Raw genomic sequence first — 16,664 nt, forward strand, 5'->3', positions numbered from 1 at the left:
AGGACTCTGCTGCCTTCACTGCGGAGGGCCTGGGTTCCATCCCTGGTAGGGGAACTAGGATCCCACAAGCCTCATGGTGTGTCAATAAATACATAAATAAAAATAAAACAATGTTTATCTTGAGCAGTATCTCCTGACATAGTCTCCCTACTCCACCGCTATCACCACATTCTGAATTGAAAGAAGTGGACATTTGTGACACACTAGGTGTTTCCTAGCACCCAGAGACAGGCCACAGATGTCTGTGATTAAAAAAAAAAAAAAAAAGAGGTACAGAGGAAGCAGCTTCCTCAGGAAGCCGTGGGGAGGCCCTGGGCCCTCAGGCAGAACATCAGCCACTAAAGACCTTAACAGAGTGACACGTCAGACCATCGCTGCAAAGGAGCCAGCCCACCGCACGGCTAGGACCTGGAGCCCTAGGAACTGCAAGAGACACTAATATGAAACACTAAAGGCTAGGGACTTCCTCAGTGTATGATTCCTAATTTCAATTCCCTCTTCTGGGAGTTCGACTTGCCTTTCATGATGGCAAGTGGGAGAACTCATAGTGACTGTACAACCATGATCCCTGCCTACAGTTTGGGGGTAAGAGCTTGAGATATCGAGAGAGCCAACCAGGTGAGAGGTAACTGGGCCCTTTCTGTTACAAACCCTTTATCCAAAGGATAACGTGAACTAAAATGCAGGTGTGGCATATTGCAAAGAAGTTCCAAAATCCATCGTAGGTAAGCCTCTTAAGGAGAATTTAAATTTAATTATGTGAAAATGTAGATCCAAATGAAATGAAACCAAATGATTTAACCATGTGTGTGTTCTACTGAAATGTGATTTCTGCCCTTATTGTTCATCGCAAGGGAACAATGTCATCCTGGGGAAGAAAATCAGAAAGAACAGTCAATGTGAACCACAGATGATAGGCCAGTTCTCTTTGCAATGATTTCTTCTCATCGAAACTTTCATTCATTCAACATTTAATGAGACACTAGCTACCACTGTACTAGGCACAAAAGAAAATAAATCCCTGGAATAAATCCCTCAGAGAATTTATAATCTAGAGTGGAGATACACAGAAACTATAAAATAAGGCTATCTCAACTAAAGCTTAGAGGATGGAGAGGCAGCTTCTAGATGAAGGTTCCAAGACTTTCCTGAAGAAGATAACAGTGGCCTTGAAGGATGGGTGGAACTTGTCAGCAGAAAGAGACCACCATAGATAGAATAGTCTAAGTCAGGAGGTACAGAGGGAAGAGCTGTACATTATAGCCTCTGGCCAGATCTGGCTTTGCGAGGCCTGGGAAAGATAACCCTCTCTTCAACTAGACTCTAACTCAAGGACAGAATTTTCTGCCCTCCCCCGTGTTCCCTGAGATCCATTTCTCTACATATGGTTCACCCTTAACTCATTAAATAAATAAGAAAATTAATCAAGGGAGAAAAAAATGAAATCTATTCAATTCACTTTGAAGTTGCTGCAGCATGGGTGTTCTTGGGTTGTCCTAATAATCTGCAGCATTGTAGAACTCTGCACATCCTAAGTTCTGGGTAGATACTTGTATTATCTCACTAACAACATGGGGATATTTAAAGAAAGTGCATGTGGCCAAGAGTGGGTAGGGGTGGCATGAATGTGTAAGTCTGCAAATTTGGAAAGTTCACGAAAGTCGTAGGGCCCAATACCCTGTGGATGTTCTTAAAAATGAGGAGACTGACCTATGAATCAATTCTACTGGTGCCATCTTCCCAAAATGCAGAGCTAATACTCTTGTAAGATAATTCTAGAAAGTGATCAGTACCTAGAAATAAACTGGTTTTATATTTTCATTTTTAGGAATACATCTGGTGAATATTGAAATATTGTTTTTAAATGATCATGATTGTATGGTATTGTACAAGATCAAACATACTGCCTTAGGAGTCAAGAGACCTAATTCTGCTCTGTCACTAATTTGCTGTAAACCTGCAGACCAGGAGCTTAACCTCCATGAGCCTCCTGACGGTGAGAAGGCTGAGGACTGCAGGAGAGCAGGGTCGGTGGAGGTGGCAGGCTTCTCTCTGCTCAGATGCTCACCCAGCAGCAACGTGCCGGGCGCTCCTCACATCCTCCCCCTCTGCACGTATATGTGGGGCTGGGGGTGCTGCAAAATGTGGCTCCTCTTCACAACTTTTACCAACCTTTTGCTTAATGGTATCTAAGGAGCCTTCAGATTCTGAAATGTCCTCTAGGTCCTATTTTATGGTTTGAGGACATAGGTTGGAGAAAAGCAGTTTCTTAAATGAATCTAGCAACACACAGGTTCCAAAGGCCATTTTAAAGACTTTAGCTGTTAGCAAAATATAATTAGTAAACAGTTAAGGATTAGAATATAGAAATCACACATTTAAAGAACCCAGGAGTTGCCAAATCACAGAACATATATTTTTCTTATATATGTCTTATTAGCCGTCATAAGTCCCATCCAAATTATATATAAATGCTTTTATATACGTAGACATATGCTTACACACACACACACAGAATCTAAGGATTACTATAAAGACAAAAGGGCAGCTATTATGAACCTTAATCAATGATCTAAAATCCACCACTTTAACAAACGAGTGTGTATAAAATAAATAAGCCACAAGGATATATCGTACAGCACAGCGAATACAGCCAATATTTTATAATAACTATAAACGGAGTGTAATCTATAAAAATTTTGAACCACTATGTTGTACAGCTGAAACTAATATAATATTGTAAATCAACTATATGTCAATAAAAAAATAATAAAAAATAAAGTCCACTACTCTAAACGAAGTAGCATGCATAGCGACAAGCTTCAAATTCACAAGTTAGCGTGACTTTCACCCTGGCGTTTTATTCAGGACCCATGTCTAGTGAACACACTAACCTGATTCCTACACTTCAATAACTGGAGATTTACTCAAACCTAACACGTGGCTGTCCTTCACAGAGTTCTAAGGCTCTTCCCTCAATGCAGATATCTGGTTCTCTTCAGTGCTTATTTTATTTTTATAGTTCTACATTATTTTTAAAATACATCCTCAGGCATATTCATATATTCAGACTAATATACACAGACCCACAGAAACCTAAGTAAATATCCAAAAAGACATACACCTACTACGGGCAGGAGAGAAGCAGAGATAGGTCATTTCGTTTATAAACAATTATGCTTATAAACCATTAAAGACACTCAAAACCTAACCGATACACACGAAAACCTAACCATTAGACAAGACCCAAGTTGGGAGTTTATTGTACATTTTGAATTACTTTCCCTCCCATCTAGTCCCTCTGCCAACAGTAGTAACTAGATGACATGTGGGTTCCCCGCTGCTCTCAGTACTGTGATCTGCAAATGAAAGATCTGTGATGATTAGCACACTCTTGTCACCATGGCATAAAAGCAATCGGACTAGTCCTACAGGAAGAGCTGCTTTTGCCCAAGTGGGGCAGGAAAAAAAAAAAAAGAGCTGGGAGTCTTAATGCACCAAATGTGAATGATTAGTCTGTAATGCGAGGCTGATACTCATTTTTAAGAATAAAGGTAGAGCAAGCAGCACACTGGAATGCGTAAAGAGAAATGTCACATGAAGAACGGGAGCCAACATGAATCAGAGGGGAATTCTGTCTGCCCGATGAGCCGCTCCTTGGTCTTGCCTTATAACCTCCAATCAAGGCTTCCTGTCAGCCCAGGGCAATTTTCAAGCAAACTTAATGAAATCGTTATACATGTAAGAAACATTAGCTCAGATCTGAGACGGTAACACTAATTTTCTAATAGTGAGGGTGTGATGTTATCCCCTGCACCACCTGGACACAATATAGAAACTTACAACAAACATTCTCCCAGAGAGCATGGTATTACTGTCCCGCCAGCGTGCAGACTGACATCGCTACGGAGGACAGCACCAGCAGAAACTTCCCCCGAATTTCATCCCAAAGTTAGTGAATATCAGTATTTGTTTTTCATTAAAAAGAAAAAAAAGAAGGTCAGTATCTTCCAGTGTTGATTTCTTTCATCGTAAGCCGTTTCCCAGCTCCAGGAGTTCTGAAGTGAACGCATCTCATCTGGCAGCCCCTCACCCCCAGCCTGCCAGAGTCTGCGCAAGTGAGACCTATGAGTCTGTCTTACCTGTAATCTGACTCTGTCCTTGTGGATTAAAAGGACTTGGTGCAGAGTTCAGGGAGGGCCGTGGGTTCTGAGGCGGGACACCTACTCTCATACTGGGATGAGGAATGCGCCCTAAATCACTGAGGCGGTCAGAGAACAAACTAGGTTTAGAGTCATCAAGCTTCTGTCTGTGCCCTGGAAACAGCAAATCATAAAATAAAAGCATATTAATTAGCTGAACAATTGACCATGCTAAATAGATACGTGAACATACATACTGGGGGTTTAAGCCAAGGAATTTTCAATACTGATCTTTATAACGAAGCATCTGTATAATGCCTTCCATTTCAAAGGGCTCTGTGAGCAGCATCCAGTGGCAAACATCCCTGGTTCTGTTCTATGAATGGTGAGCTGGGGGGCCCACAGGGTGACTCATGGCCAAGCATCACTGGTCAGGCCCGGACTCCTGAGCCCCAGAGGGACTCTCTGGGCGCCCCCTCTGGCCTCTCGGCGAGGCTGGGAAAGGTGACCATGTCCTGTGCTGTGTTTGCTCATTTCATGAAGGAGGGAGGAAACCTCCCCTGAAAGTTCAGGGTCTGTGCATGGGACACCCCGTGGGCCATACTTGGGGCAGAAACAGAGACAAACACATTTGTCAAAGGACATTTCTACGATGACCATAAGTGACTGTTTCTTTTTTATGTTATGACTGTACCTTACAGAGACTCCATTCTGAAAAATTAAAACTCAAACGGAGAACCCCTTTAAGAGGGAAACAGAAACATAGGCAAGGAAACTCAAATTCTCAGGAGGAATGTGGATATTTTGTGATATGCCAAAGGCTGAAAGCTTATAACAAACTATGTTAAATCAGAGAGAATGCTTTTTGATTTTAAATCTAGCACTGTGGTTCTGTAAGAGAAACTGAAAAATACCCCTTGGGTTACCATGTGAATGTGAGAATCCACTAGTTTTTAAAAAAAATTCACTGTCTCTCTTCTAGTTTATTCAAGTGTAAAATTCAAGGAAATGCTAGATATTAAAGAACTATGCAAACTGAAATATAACCAAGGTACTGAGACTTTTTAAAAATCATCCAATCATTCTTAGCAAAGAGTATGGTATTGCCTTGGTGCAGGTATAACTGGAAAACATCTCAATCTTGATGCGACATTAGTTAAGTGTAAATCCATAGAGTGGGACTGTGGTGATGGTATGATGACACCTACTACCTAAACAAAAATATATTCCATATTCTGTACCAGTGAAGCCCTAGTATGTTGCCCCAACAATTTAGTAAAATGTTAAGTAACTGAAGCTGATTCAAAGAAGAGCCATTTAAGATGACAACTAGAGTAAGACTTTGCAGGAAAAATTAAGGGCGTTTGGAGTACTATCTGTCAGAGAAGAAAACCCTGAAGGAGGATCATTAAGAGAATGGGAAGGCAGATTCTACAAGTAGCAAGAATACCTCATCTCCCACTTAGTACAGGACAAGGGATATATCAGGACAGGGTTAAGCCGAACATTAGAATTTCCCAACTATAAGCTGTCTTCCTAAGACAAATTCCTTATTTTATTTGCCCCCAAATGTATTTTCCTGTCTCCTTTTTCATTGCCTACCCAGCCCAAAGAAAACAGACAGGAAGCCAAGGCTTGGTAATAAGAGTGTAGCCGTCTCCCCGGCCAAACATGTTCCAGCTAAGGCCCATTAACTGAAATGCACCCACCACCCTACTTCCTGCCAGTGTAAGTCTGGGGCACGTGCTACAACTGAGGGGCTAAGATTGGGAGAAAAATGACCAGGAAAAACTAGGGAAACTCACTCTTTACTGATGGTTGATTTATGACTTTTAATCCAGATTACACATAGATTTTAGAAATCTAAAGAACCTTCAGGGATTATCCAAAACAGCTCCCAGACCCCAGCAAGTGAGGTGTTCACAGATGAAGTGACCAAGGCCTGCAGAGATAAAACAACTAGCCTGTGGGTCTCAGCTATTGACCAGCTGAGCCTGGACAGGGATGCAGTCCGGGTCCTAGTGGACTAAGCCTTCCACACATCGTATGGCACCGTCCACACTGGACCCCAGCTTCTCCCTTCCTCCCCCAGCTGCTAGGAAGGACTGAAAACACCCAGATCGCCAGAGTGAGGCACCTGAGGACTAGGCTCTGGGAGGTGTCAGGCTGGTTTTCAAGGCAAGCAGAAGCAGCAGCAGGGATTCAGTTACAAAATTAATAGCTCACTCATTACCCTAAACAAACGTCCATCATCAATACATCTTGCTGTGTCTTACAAGGTTCACGATCAGAGAATTATATAGTACTTGTCACACTTAGATGCATGGATTCTGTTCCTCATATACATAGCAACAAAAACAAAACTATTGCTGTGGTGTTGATACAGCTGTAAACATTAACAAGAAAGCTTATGGAATTGTCCCTGGAAGTTATTTTTTTTAATAGGCCATATTTTTGGAATGGCAGATTCCCTGAGGGCTGAGGGTAGGGCTACAAGATTTTGCATGGTTCCTTTATACACTGGGGCTTTATATGGGCCACGGGTCACAAGAACATTTAATAAGCTGTGCCTCTGCTTTCTACAGCCCTTTCATTAGGTTTTCATGCAGACCGTGTGAGATGTGAACTCAGTCCACAGATGTGTGAGGACACGTTTATTTTCTCTGAGTCCAGTGCTTCAGGGCAGTAATAGGAGGTCGTAGGCAAGAATAAAGGACTTGGAAGAGCATGGATGTGTGTGAGAAATTTAAGGGCAGGTGAAATTTGAAAAGCCTCAATGACCTTTTGGAAATGATCTCCGAAGACAAGCTACCGCGTATCTACACACACCCTAGAGTAATTTGGGTAACATCTATCTGCAGCTGCATCTATACCAAAAACACATGCATTTTTCTTTCTAGAATGTCTGCCCCTTCACAGCCACCACCACGACCACAACAAAATTCTTACAGGAGAATGAAGAGCAAAAGCTGAACAGGTTCTTCATCTTTCAACCATGACAGATACCTGCTACCGCTAAACCACATCAGGGTACACTCGGGCTGAAAGAAGAGGCACTCAAATCCTCAGCACCCAAGCCATCCCTTCGGAAATTGAGGACTCAGAAGACAAAGGGCACACTGACTTAAATCAAGAATCAGGTACTCTGCCACAGTACAGGGAGAACGAAACCTCATCCAAAGGGCCAAAGAGTGCATCTTCCAAGCAGGAGGACGCTTTAAAGAATGGAGAACTGCTGTGTTGTATCTAAGACTATGCAAAAGCTCAGCCCTTGGTCTTCTTTTCTGCTGCACTGCCTGCCTTGATCAGTGGCTCTTCCATCCAAGCTGAATAAAAATATCCTCTAGGGAGCTTTGTAAAAGATAGATGTCCATCAACTCAATTAAATCAAGAGCTCTGGAAGAGGGTCCTGGGGAAAGTTCTTCTTTAAAAGCTCACCACGTGGTCTAGCATGCAGCCGAGGTAGTGAGCCACCGCCCGACGATCCCACAGCCACACGTGCTCAAGGCCACTGACACACACGCCAGTGCCTCCCCACGGCGAGGCTGAGCCCTGACCTCTGTCCCGAGTTCCAGGTTTGTGTGTCCCTCTGCCTACTTGACTCTCCCCTGGGACATCGCAAAGGTCTTCAGTGCAGCATATTTAACACACAAGTGGTGATTCTTCTCTCCTAGAAACCCTGTTCCTCCCTAAGAGTCCCCGATCTCTTAAACAGCACCAGCCACTCAGTCCCTTAAGCCAAAAACCTTGACACTTTCCTTGGTTTCCTCTTGTCCCTCACTCCCCGCATTCACTCCATTAACAGGTCTTGCCATTTCCATCCTGAAAGTCTATCTGGAATCTATTCAGTTCCACCAGCACAACCCCATCCCAGGACCTTTCCATTTTCCTGAAATGCTTTCCCCCGGATTCTCTGTACAGCCCACTTCTTCTCATCCCTTAGACCTCAGGGGTGAAACCAGAGTGAAACCTCCTCAGGGCCCCTGTCTACTAGACCCAGAGCGGGTTCCCTCCCTCTCGGGCACATCCTGTTTATTTCCTCGATGGCTGTTACGAGCAATGTGCGATTATCTCATGCATCGATTTGTTTCCCCTGCGAGACTGAGTCCCATGAAAACCAGTGCTCTGGCTTGTTTACAGCTGTAATCCTCACAACCCAGTTCAGTCCTTGCCACACAGCAGGTGCTATGTTCATACAATACATGAATGAATAAATGGTCTCCTCTTTTCGATACATGTCTTGCTTGAGAGAAATTTTTCTGGTCCAGGATATCATATTATGGATATCATATTATAGCTATCATACTATCTTTCCCAGAAAAACTCTTCCCTTCTTACTTGGCAATCTTGTGAATCCAGTGGGGAAAGCCCTTTTTTAGAGACGAGCCTTTACTGATGCTTCCTAAGAAATTTCCCTAAAGAACATTCAAGTGAAAGCTTGCTTGCTTGCTTTCCGAAAAAGCCCCATTTGCTCTTGCTATAATTCTTAAGCATTGCTGCAAGTCATTTAGAATCATAGAGCTGAAAAGGACCACAGAAATCATTCAGACTCTCAATTTTAGAGCAGTGTACTTCTTTAATGGATGAGGACTCTGAGTCCCTGACAGGGGAAGTGACTTGCCCAAAGTCACACAGTAGTGGCAGGATGAGAGAACTCAGGTCTTCTGACTGCTGGTCCAGGGCTCTTTTCCCTCCCATTTGCCAACCAGCTTGTTTTAGATTAAAACAGCACATCATCAGTCATTCAGAAAAAAAATCATGGTCAAAAGTGAATTTCAAATAGAAAAAAAAAGTACTTTTCAGAATAAATTTCTTTCAAAAAGTTCAGTGTGTTTGGCTGAATATCACTTTTGTTATAACAAATTCAGGGGCACAAGAAGAAAGCATGATGGAAAGGTCACAGCATTCACACATCCCTAGAGCAAAGACATATGAGGAACAGTTAAGTCACCAACCAATAGTCTAATGGTCCCATTCTTCCCCGCCCAGCTCTTTCCGTCCAAGGGCAACGCACCCACAGTGAAAGTTGATAATGTTGCCTTTAGAACTTCTGCTTTAAAAAATCACACATCTGAAACTGGCCCGTGAAGACTCTGAAACTGTCGTATGCGAACTATGAAAATAAACGTGCGCCTCCAATGTGACCCATTTTGCCCATTTTTATAGAAGTCGATTGAGCCCTGCCTCACAACTCTGGAGAGGTGCGCGGGTGCCCGCCAGAAGCTCACCACTCTGTGCCCTATATTCACAGCATGATGCACTGCCCAGTTACAGCACCCTCTTAAAGGATGCCCAAGTGCACTTGCAGAAGATTACGCCTTTCGCAAATGTGCCAAGTCACAGCCCGTCCACTCTCACATGGCACAGCGGGGTCATTTTTCTGGTCACTGGGGCGTGATGTTTGAGAGCTCCTCTCTTTACTGTAGTACTCTAAATCAGTTTTAAACACTCACTTGTTTTATTAGGTATCTATCTACTTGTATCCTGGGTATCAGGAAGATACAATGTTTAAATAAAGCTAAAGGGCAGATCTGCAATAAAGCCTCAATCAGGAATCAGTACCCTGTCCATATTTGGGTCAGCTAGTTCAGCCAGCACGTGCTGGGCATCTACCACGCGAGTCTCACCAGGCATCACGAGTCTCACTAGGCATCGTAAGGAGGAAGGGGAAGAAAATACACGATAACATCCATTGCCTTCAAGCAGTGCACAGGCTAGTGGGAAAGAAAGGCAAGCAATTAAGTCTAACTGCAAAGGACTGTGTGAGGCAATCACTGAAATGCCACAGTGTGGGGATCAATTGAAGAAATATAAATATGGACTATTTCAAAATATTCAGGAAGAGGTGCTTTGGGTGATTATGTAAGAATACGCCCTTACTTTTTAGAATGGATGACTAGGGCTTAAACATCCTGATGTCTGGTATTTGCTCTAAAATATTTCAGCAAAATAACAAATGAAGGAAATATGGCAAATTGTTATTAATTATAAAATAAAGTGATGGGTATCTGGGGTTTTATGAAATATAATCTCTTTTCATGTATGTTTGAAATTTTTCATGGTAAAAAAAAAAAACACTTTAAAAAGTAATAAAGTGCCATTGGAAGAACAGGGGAGCAACTGATATTGACTAAAGGGGAAGAGGAAACCCTCACCGATGAGATCACTACGTCCTTGAAGGTGTAGGAAGATTCTGATAAGCAGAGAAGGAAGGAGAAAAGCTGGTTGGAGGATAGATGACAGAACCATGATAATAAACGTCCTGTGAGACAAGACGGTGCTGAACATATATGCAATATTCACCCAACCAGAGGCAAACCATCTTCAAATCTCTTGACACCTCTCGTTTGGCAACTACACATTAATTCTTTTCAACGATGCAATATATATGGAAATCTGTCTTTTAAGACAGATCTTTTTATCCCCTGACCAATAAAACAACACTTTGGCAGCCCCTCTGCCCTGCATTCAGGCTTCCCTGGAGGAGAGGGGTTCTAGGGAGATATGAGCTAATTTTGCGGCCAGCAAGTAAGTACAGAATGCGATCTGGTCCAATGCCTCAGGGCTCAAGCAGGAGGATAGAACAATCTACGAATGTTATGACAATGACTTAGAGAGTAAAAAGGAAGAGGGGAGAGGACTTGCACCAGAATCACCATTTTTCAGAGTAAACTGTTTATAAGCAACAGAGATGCTATTCCACAGCAGTTCTGTGGGGACAAAAATTCTCCAATTCTAATCTCTCTACCCGGCAAATGGCACATGAAGAAGTGTTTGTAGGGAGGGGTTAGGGAACAGGTTGACTAATTTTAAAGTCATAATTCAATTCCAAATGAAATTACTTGGAATTTTACCTCTAAGGATGAGTGAGCCTTACTGTACTAGAGAGAGTTCAGTTTAGATGGTTTCCCACAAAAGCAACATAACAGGAAAGATGACACAAACTCAAGTGAGTTCTTAGGGAAGCCATGCAAAGTTTGGATCCAAACACTTAACTGAGGATCTATATTAAAAATCTTGATTTTCTGCATTCCTACATGCATGTGAAAATGAAAATACTACTGAGAAAAGTGAAACTTCTGTGTTTACATTCAGACGACATTTCACTGGTGGTTTGTGAACGTCTAAAAATCGAAGACCTGTACCCTTGTCATGCTTGTAATGTTTAGATAAGCTCTTCGCCTCTCCCTGACACACCTCCCCAAGCCACTCCCATGCCACTACAAACAGTCCCAACCAGCTTCTCCTCTAATTTCCCTGTTTTCACTAATATCATGATTCTCTAGTCTCCCAGGCACAAAATCCAGCTTAGGTCTTTACCACCTCCCTTTCCTTGACCCCAGCATCTGGTCAAGCCCATGCCTGTAGTTTCTGCAGGTCAAGCCCATCTACAGGGATGGGCCCCTGGTTTCCATTTCCACTAGGACCACTCCTAACCTCTCACTCGTGGCTAAGACATCAGACCAACAGGCTGCATATTTGAAAGGGCATCAACCAGCTGTATGACCACAGGAAGGGTTTAGTGGAACTCTCTGAGACCTACCAAAAATGAAGAGTTAGTTTCCATAATTTCTGAAGTCCTTTCAGTCCCCAAATCCTCACATTTAGGATTTAGTTGTCTTACAGGGTTTTACAGTGTCTATCGAATTAAGCAGAGTCACCTGACCCCAGCAAACAGGGACCTGGAAAACATGGTCTCAGTGTACTTATCACACTCTCTTCTGATGGCTCCAACCATACTGCTCCTGGCCTATGCTCCACGCACACTGGATTCCCCACAGCTCTTCAAAGAGTCCCCCTTCCTTTGTCCCAGCTGCCTCCTCTACGCAGAACTGCCTCTTCCCTGCATCTCTGGCCAAATCCCTCCCCAGTCTCAACCTGGTCATCGCATTGTTCTCGTCTTTTCTGTCTCTAGGGCTGTGGTGAGTGCTCTGGTTTCTATCACAGCCAACTGAGAGCAGCTACAACTGCTTTTTGTCCACTACATGTGGTTATACTTAAGTGAAGCAGGCATTCAGTGAGCATTAACTTTCTGTGAATTGATATAAAATATTTATATAAAATTTCAAACCCTAATATCTTAGATTCTTCTGGACTTGACTGTGAATCCCCTGAGGGTGGGTGTCATGTCTTATATCTAACATATAACCTAGAGCCTAGGTACAGAGAAGGCACACAGCAAATACTTGTTAAATTAATATATAAGAACATTGATACATTTAGAATTATCTCTCCTTTTGTCCAGTAAAAGTCAGAGAGGAGGGAAGGAAAAAAAAAAAAAAAAAAAAAAAGGCTGGTTATTGGGAAACATTTCCCACAGTTAAATTGATGAGTCTCTAATCTTTGCTGGGAAAGGGTGCTGAGTCATCTTTTTTCCTAAGACTATGCTGTCTGGTTCAGGTCAAAAACTATTTCGGGACTAGTATAGTGAAATGGACTAACAAACTGTCTTTATGTTTAAGGAAGGCCTGGAGCCCCTCTGAGCTACTGGAAATTAGCAGCTGTGGAACATGATGTGTGCATGAGGCCCCAGAGCTCACAGAGGACAGCCCGTGAGACAAGACAGCCTAGACCACTGTCAGTGTGGCTTCAGACAGAGGACCACAGATCATAAACAAATCCCCTTCCAGGAGATTCTTCTCTGATGGCATTTCAAAAATGAACTAACAGATCTTCCCTCTAAGAGCCTTCCTAATATATAAACCAATTTCTAAAAGAAAAAAAAAATCATAATCACTACCACATATCTTCAAGAGCTCCCTTCTGAGCCCTTGAACAGAGTCAGCCACGTAGAATGAAGAATTTATCAGGAAAGAAGAGAAGAAGAACAATTTCACCCAAGAGAGGTCTGAAGCCTTCCAAGTCTCTTGGGTAAAAACATAATTATGGGAAGAAAAACATAATCTACTCAAGAGACATAATTACATAGTTAGGCCATAGACTCCATAGAAATATTCTAGGAACTCCAGTTCATAGAAAAAAATGTTACAAGCTGAATTCACTTTCTTTTAATAATAAGAGGCGCCAGTTTAGATCAGTGAGTAAAAAGTTCATTCTCCCAAACTCGTGTGGAGTCATTTTTTAAATATAATTAGATGCATGAGAGAGATCATTGAAGGACAGCCTCTTTCAAAATGTAGGCTTCTAAAGGTTAAAGAATTCAAGATCTTTCGATAAATACACAAATAAAAGAATTGTAGATATTAATTCTCATGTATATAAATGCAAGTTATTCTATAACGTGTAGATTTTAGGCTGTGGCAAATCCCAAAGATCAAAGAATAAAGTATCTGGAAGAAAGAGCAGGGCTCTGCCAGTATCAGTCACCCACCAGGGAATAACCACTAAAAAACATATGCTAAGAGTACAATCCTTTTTCTTGAAATAATGAAGTCAAGCAACTTGCAATATCTAAAGAGAGAGAAATTCATGGGAGGTAAGGAGAAAAAAAAAAGGATTTAAAAAATGTAAAGAAAGACCAGATGAAAGCATAATGGAAATATACAAGACGGGATGGAATATTTTTGCAGGCGGGAGAGAAAGAACTGAACAGGGAACCTGGCTGACTTCTACACAGCCCCTCTCCTCTGTCCTAATATGTCTCTAATCTACGATGCCTCTTTACCTCTAAACTCTCTGGCACTTTCTTTCTAGTTCCAACCCCGCTACCCTTGACTTTGTCTGCTTGTTGTTTCCAAGGGATGCTTTTTTCCATCTTTACTCCCATTCAAAATAAAATTATATGAATCCGAATTTTTCAGAGCTGGACGAGAATGTCAATTTCGCCAGACCATGTTTTTATTTTAGAAACGGAATCGATGCCCAGAAAACTCCTGTGACTTGTTTGAAGTCTCAGAAGTAGGCAGTGACACTGGACACTAGTCCCTGACCTGCCTTGGTCCTCTTTTTCATACACCAGGCTGCCATACAAGGAAAAAAAGGCTAAGGAAAAGAGACCTAGAAAGAACAAAATAAGAAAAAGCAGAGAAGCTTAATTCAGAGACTTTATTACATTACACCCAGTCTTACTGACTCCGTTTTATCACAACACATCTTGCTCTACTAATTACAGCCCAACATCCACAACCGTCCTGGGCCATCAGAATTCGCATCTCTCCCTTCAGTTTCTGGGAAATGAACAAAAGATCTCTTTCTCTATGTCTACACTTTACTCCCCAAACTTGTAAAACTCGAGTGTGTTAGTTCTGAAAACATTTCCCTTGCCTTCTTTGACTATAATACACTCACACACACCACAGTTTTGTGTTACGGGTCTTTACAGAGACCCCACTGAGAGATGTAAAGATTTTTTTTAATGGTAACAGTTTAGGCAATGGAAATGGTAGTTTCCATACTTGAACAAAAAGCATCACTGTTTATTTGCCAATAATCCAGCTAAACATGGATGGCATTATTCTTCAAAGAGTCTAGTGACAACTAGCCTACAGACTGTCACGCGATTCCTGGATCCTGGCTGAGTTTCCTTAGCATGCGATCTTCTCTGTTTCTCGTTCATTATTACGGTTTGGGGCATGTGCTATGTGACTGTGTGTGTGTTTCAAGCAAAGAAAAAAAAAAGTATTACATCGAAGCAATTAAAAAGGGCAAAGGGCTCCTCTCTTGACATTTGCTGCTACAGCCGAGGAACATCATTTTCAATTTTCTCATTTCTGTAACAGGAAGAAAATGTTGAAAAGTAATAACCAAGGAAGAAGGCAGCCAGCTCCTGCAGCCTGGTCTTGCTGTGCTGAATGGCAGTGAAGATCATAGAAGAAGAAAAAAGAAAAAGACAGGGGAAAAAAGGGGGGGGGGGAGGTGTTTCTTGCTTCAGCTGGACCTAGTCCAGCTGGCAAGAAGAGGTGGTTTTCTTAACGCTTGAGAAACCTGATTACTTTTTTAAAGGAATGAAGAAGAAGGAGATGTAAACACAGCCATTAAGACAGATTTAAGGTACTTAGTTTTAATCTGGTCTAAGGCCTCTCCAATTGTCTGCCACTCTGCAATTCTCTGCTCGCTAGACGTGGATACGGGGTATGTCAGTGTCTTCCGAGCGGCCAATGCTGTCAGCTGAGCTCTGTGGTTACCCTCTCAGGTCAGGCATGGAAGGAACAGCGGCTTAAGCAATAATGGATGGATGTCTGTTATGTGCTGTGTCTGTCAGAAGTCTGTTTTACTACATTAAAGGGCTATTGTGTTTATATCTACACAACAGGTCTTAAACAGATTGTTTAGCATGATTAAACAGGAGATGTCTTTGAAATAACCCCCCTAATAAAAGTCAGATGGGTAAGGAACTGAAAAATGCCGTCAACAACATTAAAAAAATAACAACCTCATTCCTCTCTAAACTGCAAGGGTAACATGATATAAACTCCAAAATAAAACAGTTTACAAGTTAAACTCAGAAAAATCCCCTCGTGGACCAGCAGCCTATTCCGATGGAATAGCATTTATCCACCCATCCATCCACCCTTCCCAAACACTGTTGCACAATGTACTGTAGTCTTTATACACAGACAATTGCTTTGTTCAGCCATGTGTAATGAAGGGAGGCTATTGTGTTAATCCGGGTATTCTTATCTTCTGCGAACTCTGAAGAAAGAACTGAAAACTCTATCTACCTCTTCACTCCAAAACGACCCGCGTTTACTCGCTTTCAGATCTGCTGAAGTGTTCTTACATTCCACACTGTCACTACAGGTGCCAAGTATTTTGAGTAGGATCAAGTTATTGTTATATAAAAGGTAATCTAAAGTAGCATTAAAGGGAGTTAGAAGATAGCAAGTTTTACCATTTTTTTTCAAGGTGTAGCAGACTAGAAAAGCGCATTCTTTTCAAACCCAAGGAAGTGGGTTGATGGCCATTTTTCAGAGTTCATCATCAGCGCTTCTCTCAGTGACAGAACATGATGGAGACACCGGCTCGATATTTTTTTGAATATTAAAAAAAGATCCTTCAGGGGGTTGAAATTAAACCTTTTTTTTCAAAAGCAGATGTAAAGTTTTAGAGATTTCTGTCTGCTGGCTTCATGCTGAATTATCTAATCAGTAATCGCAGTTGAAGATTTTTCTTTTGTCTGCGTAAAATATATAAAGTATTGGCTTTTCCACATACATGTGTATATGGTTATAAATGTACATTATCTCTATTATATGCATACATATATATGTACAGAGAGGGAGAGCACAGTGGAAGGGACAGAGATAGCACCATGTCAGTTCCATATCTCTTTCGAGGTAACTGGGAAGCTGTCCTCTTGAGGCCCAACATGCTATATATGTTCTGCTTATACCAGGACACCACAACCCTTCTAACTACTGAATACACCAATTAGATGCCTGGCTTTTATTGCAAAATGGCACACGCTCGAGAATCCAGGAAGCCCATTGGAAAGGAAGGAATATGGTCTGGAAAGTGGGGTAATCAACGAAAGAACGTCTTCATTTGATTCTTTCCCTTCTGGGCTCTATCACTTTCATGGCCCTTAAGGGTCACAGAAATGATATCCTTTCTGCTCCAAAG

The 16,664-nt window shown here is 42.0% G+C and overlaps 1 protein-coding gene across 3 annotated transcripts in view; it reads right to left on the reverse strand.

The window, feature by feature from the left end:
• RUNX2 (RUNX family transcription factor 2) overlaps window positions 1–16,664 on the reverse strand; it is a 120,698-nt gene that overhangs the window by 48,532 nt on the left and 55,502 nt on the right. For 2 of the 3 annotated variants that reach the window (XM_057699369.1, XM_057699367.1), the window contains exon 4: window positions 4,143–4,316. The exons of the other annotated variant lie outside the window; for it this stretch is intronic. In XM_057699369.1, the coding sequence (XP_057555352.1) occupies window positions 4,143–4,316 (174 nt within the window). The remainder of the gene's footprint in view (window positions 1–4,142; window positions 4,317–16,664) is intronic. 3 annotated transcript variants of the gene reach the window in all.

Source organism: Hippopotamus amphibius, chromosome 11, assembly GCF_030028045.1.
Source record: "Hippopotamus amphibius kiboko isolate mHipAmp2 chromosome 11, mHipAmp2.hap2, whole genome shotgun sequence".
Lineage (NCBI taxonomy): Eukaryota > Metazoa > Chordata > Mammalia > Artiodactyla > Hippopotamidae > Hippopotamus > Hippopotamus amphibius.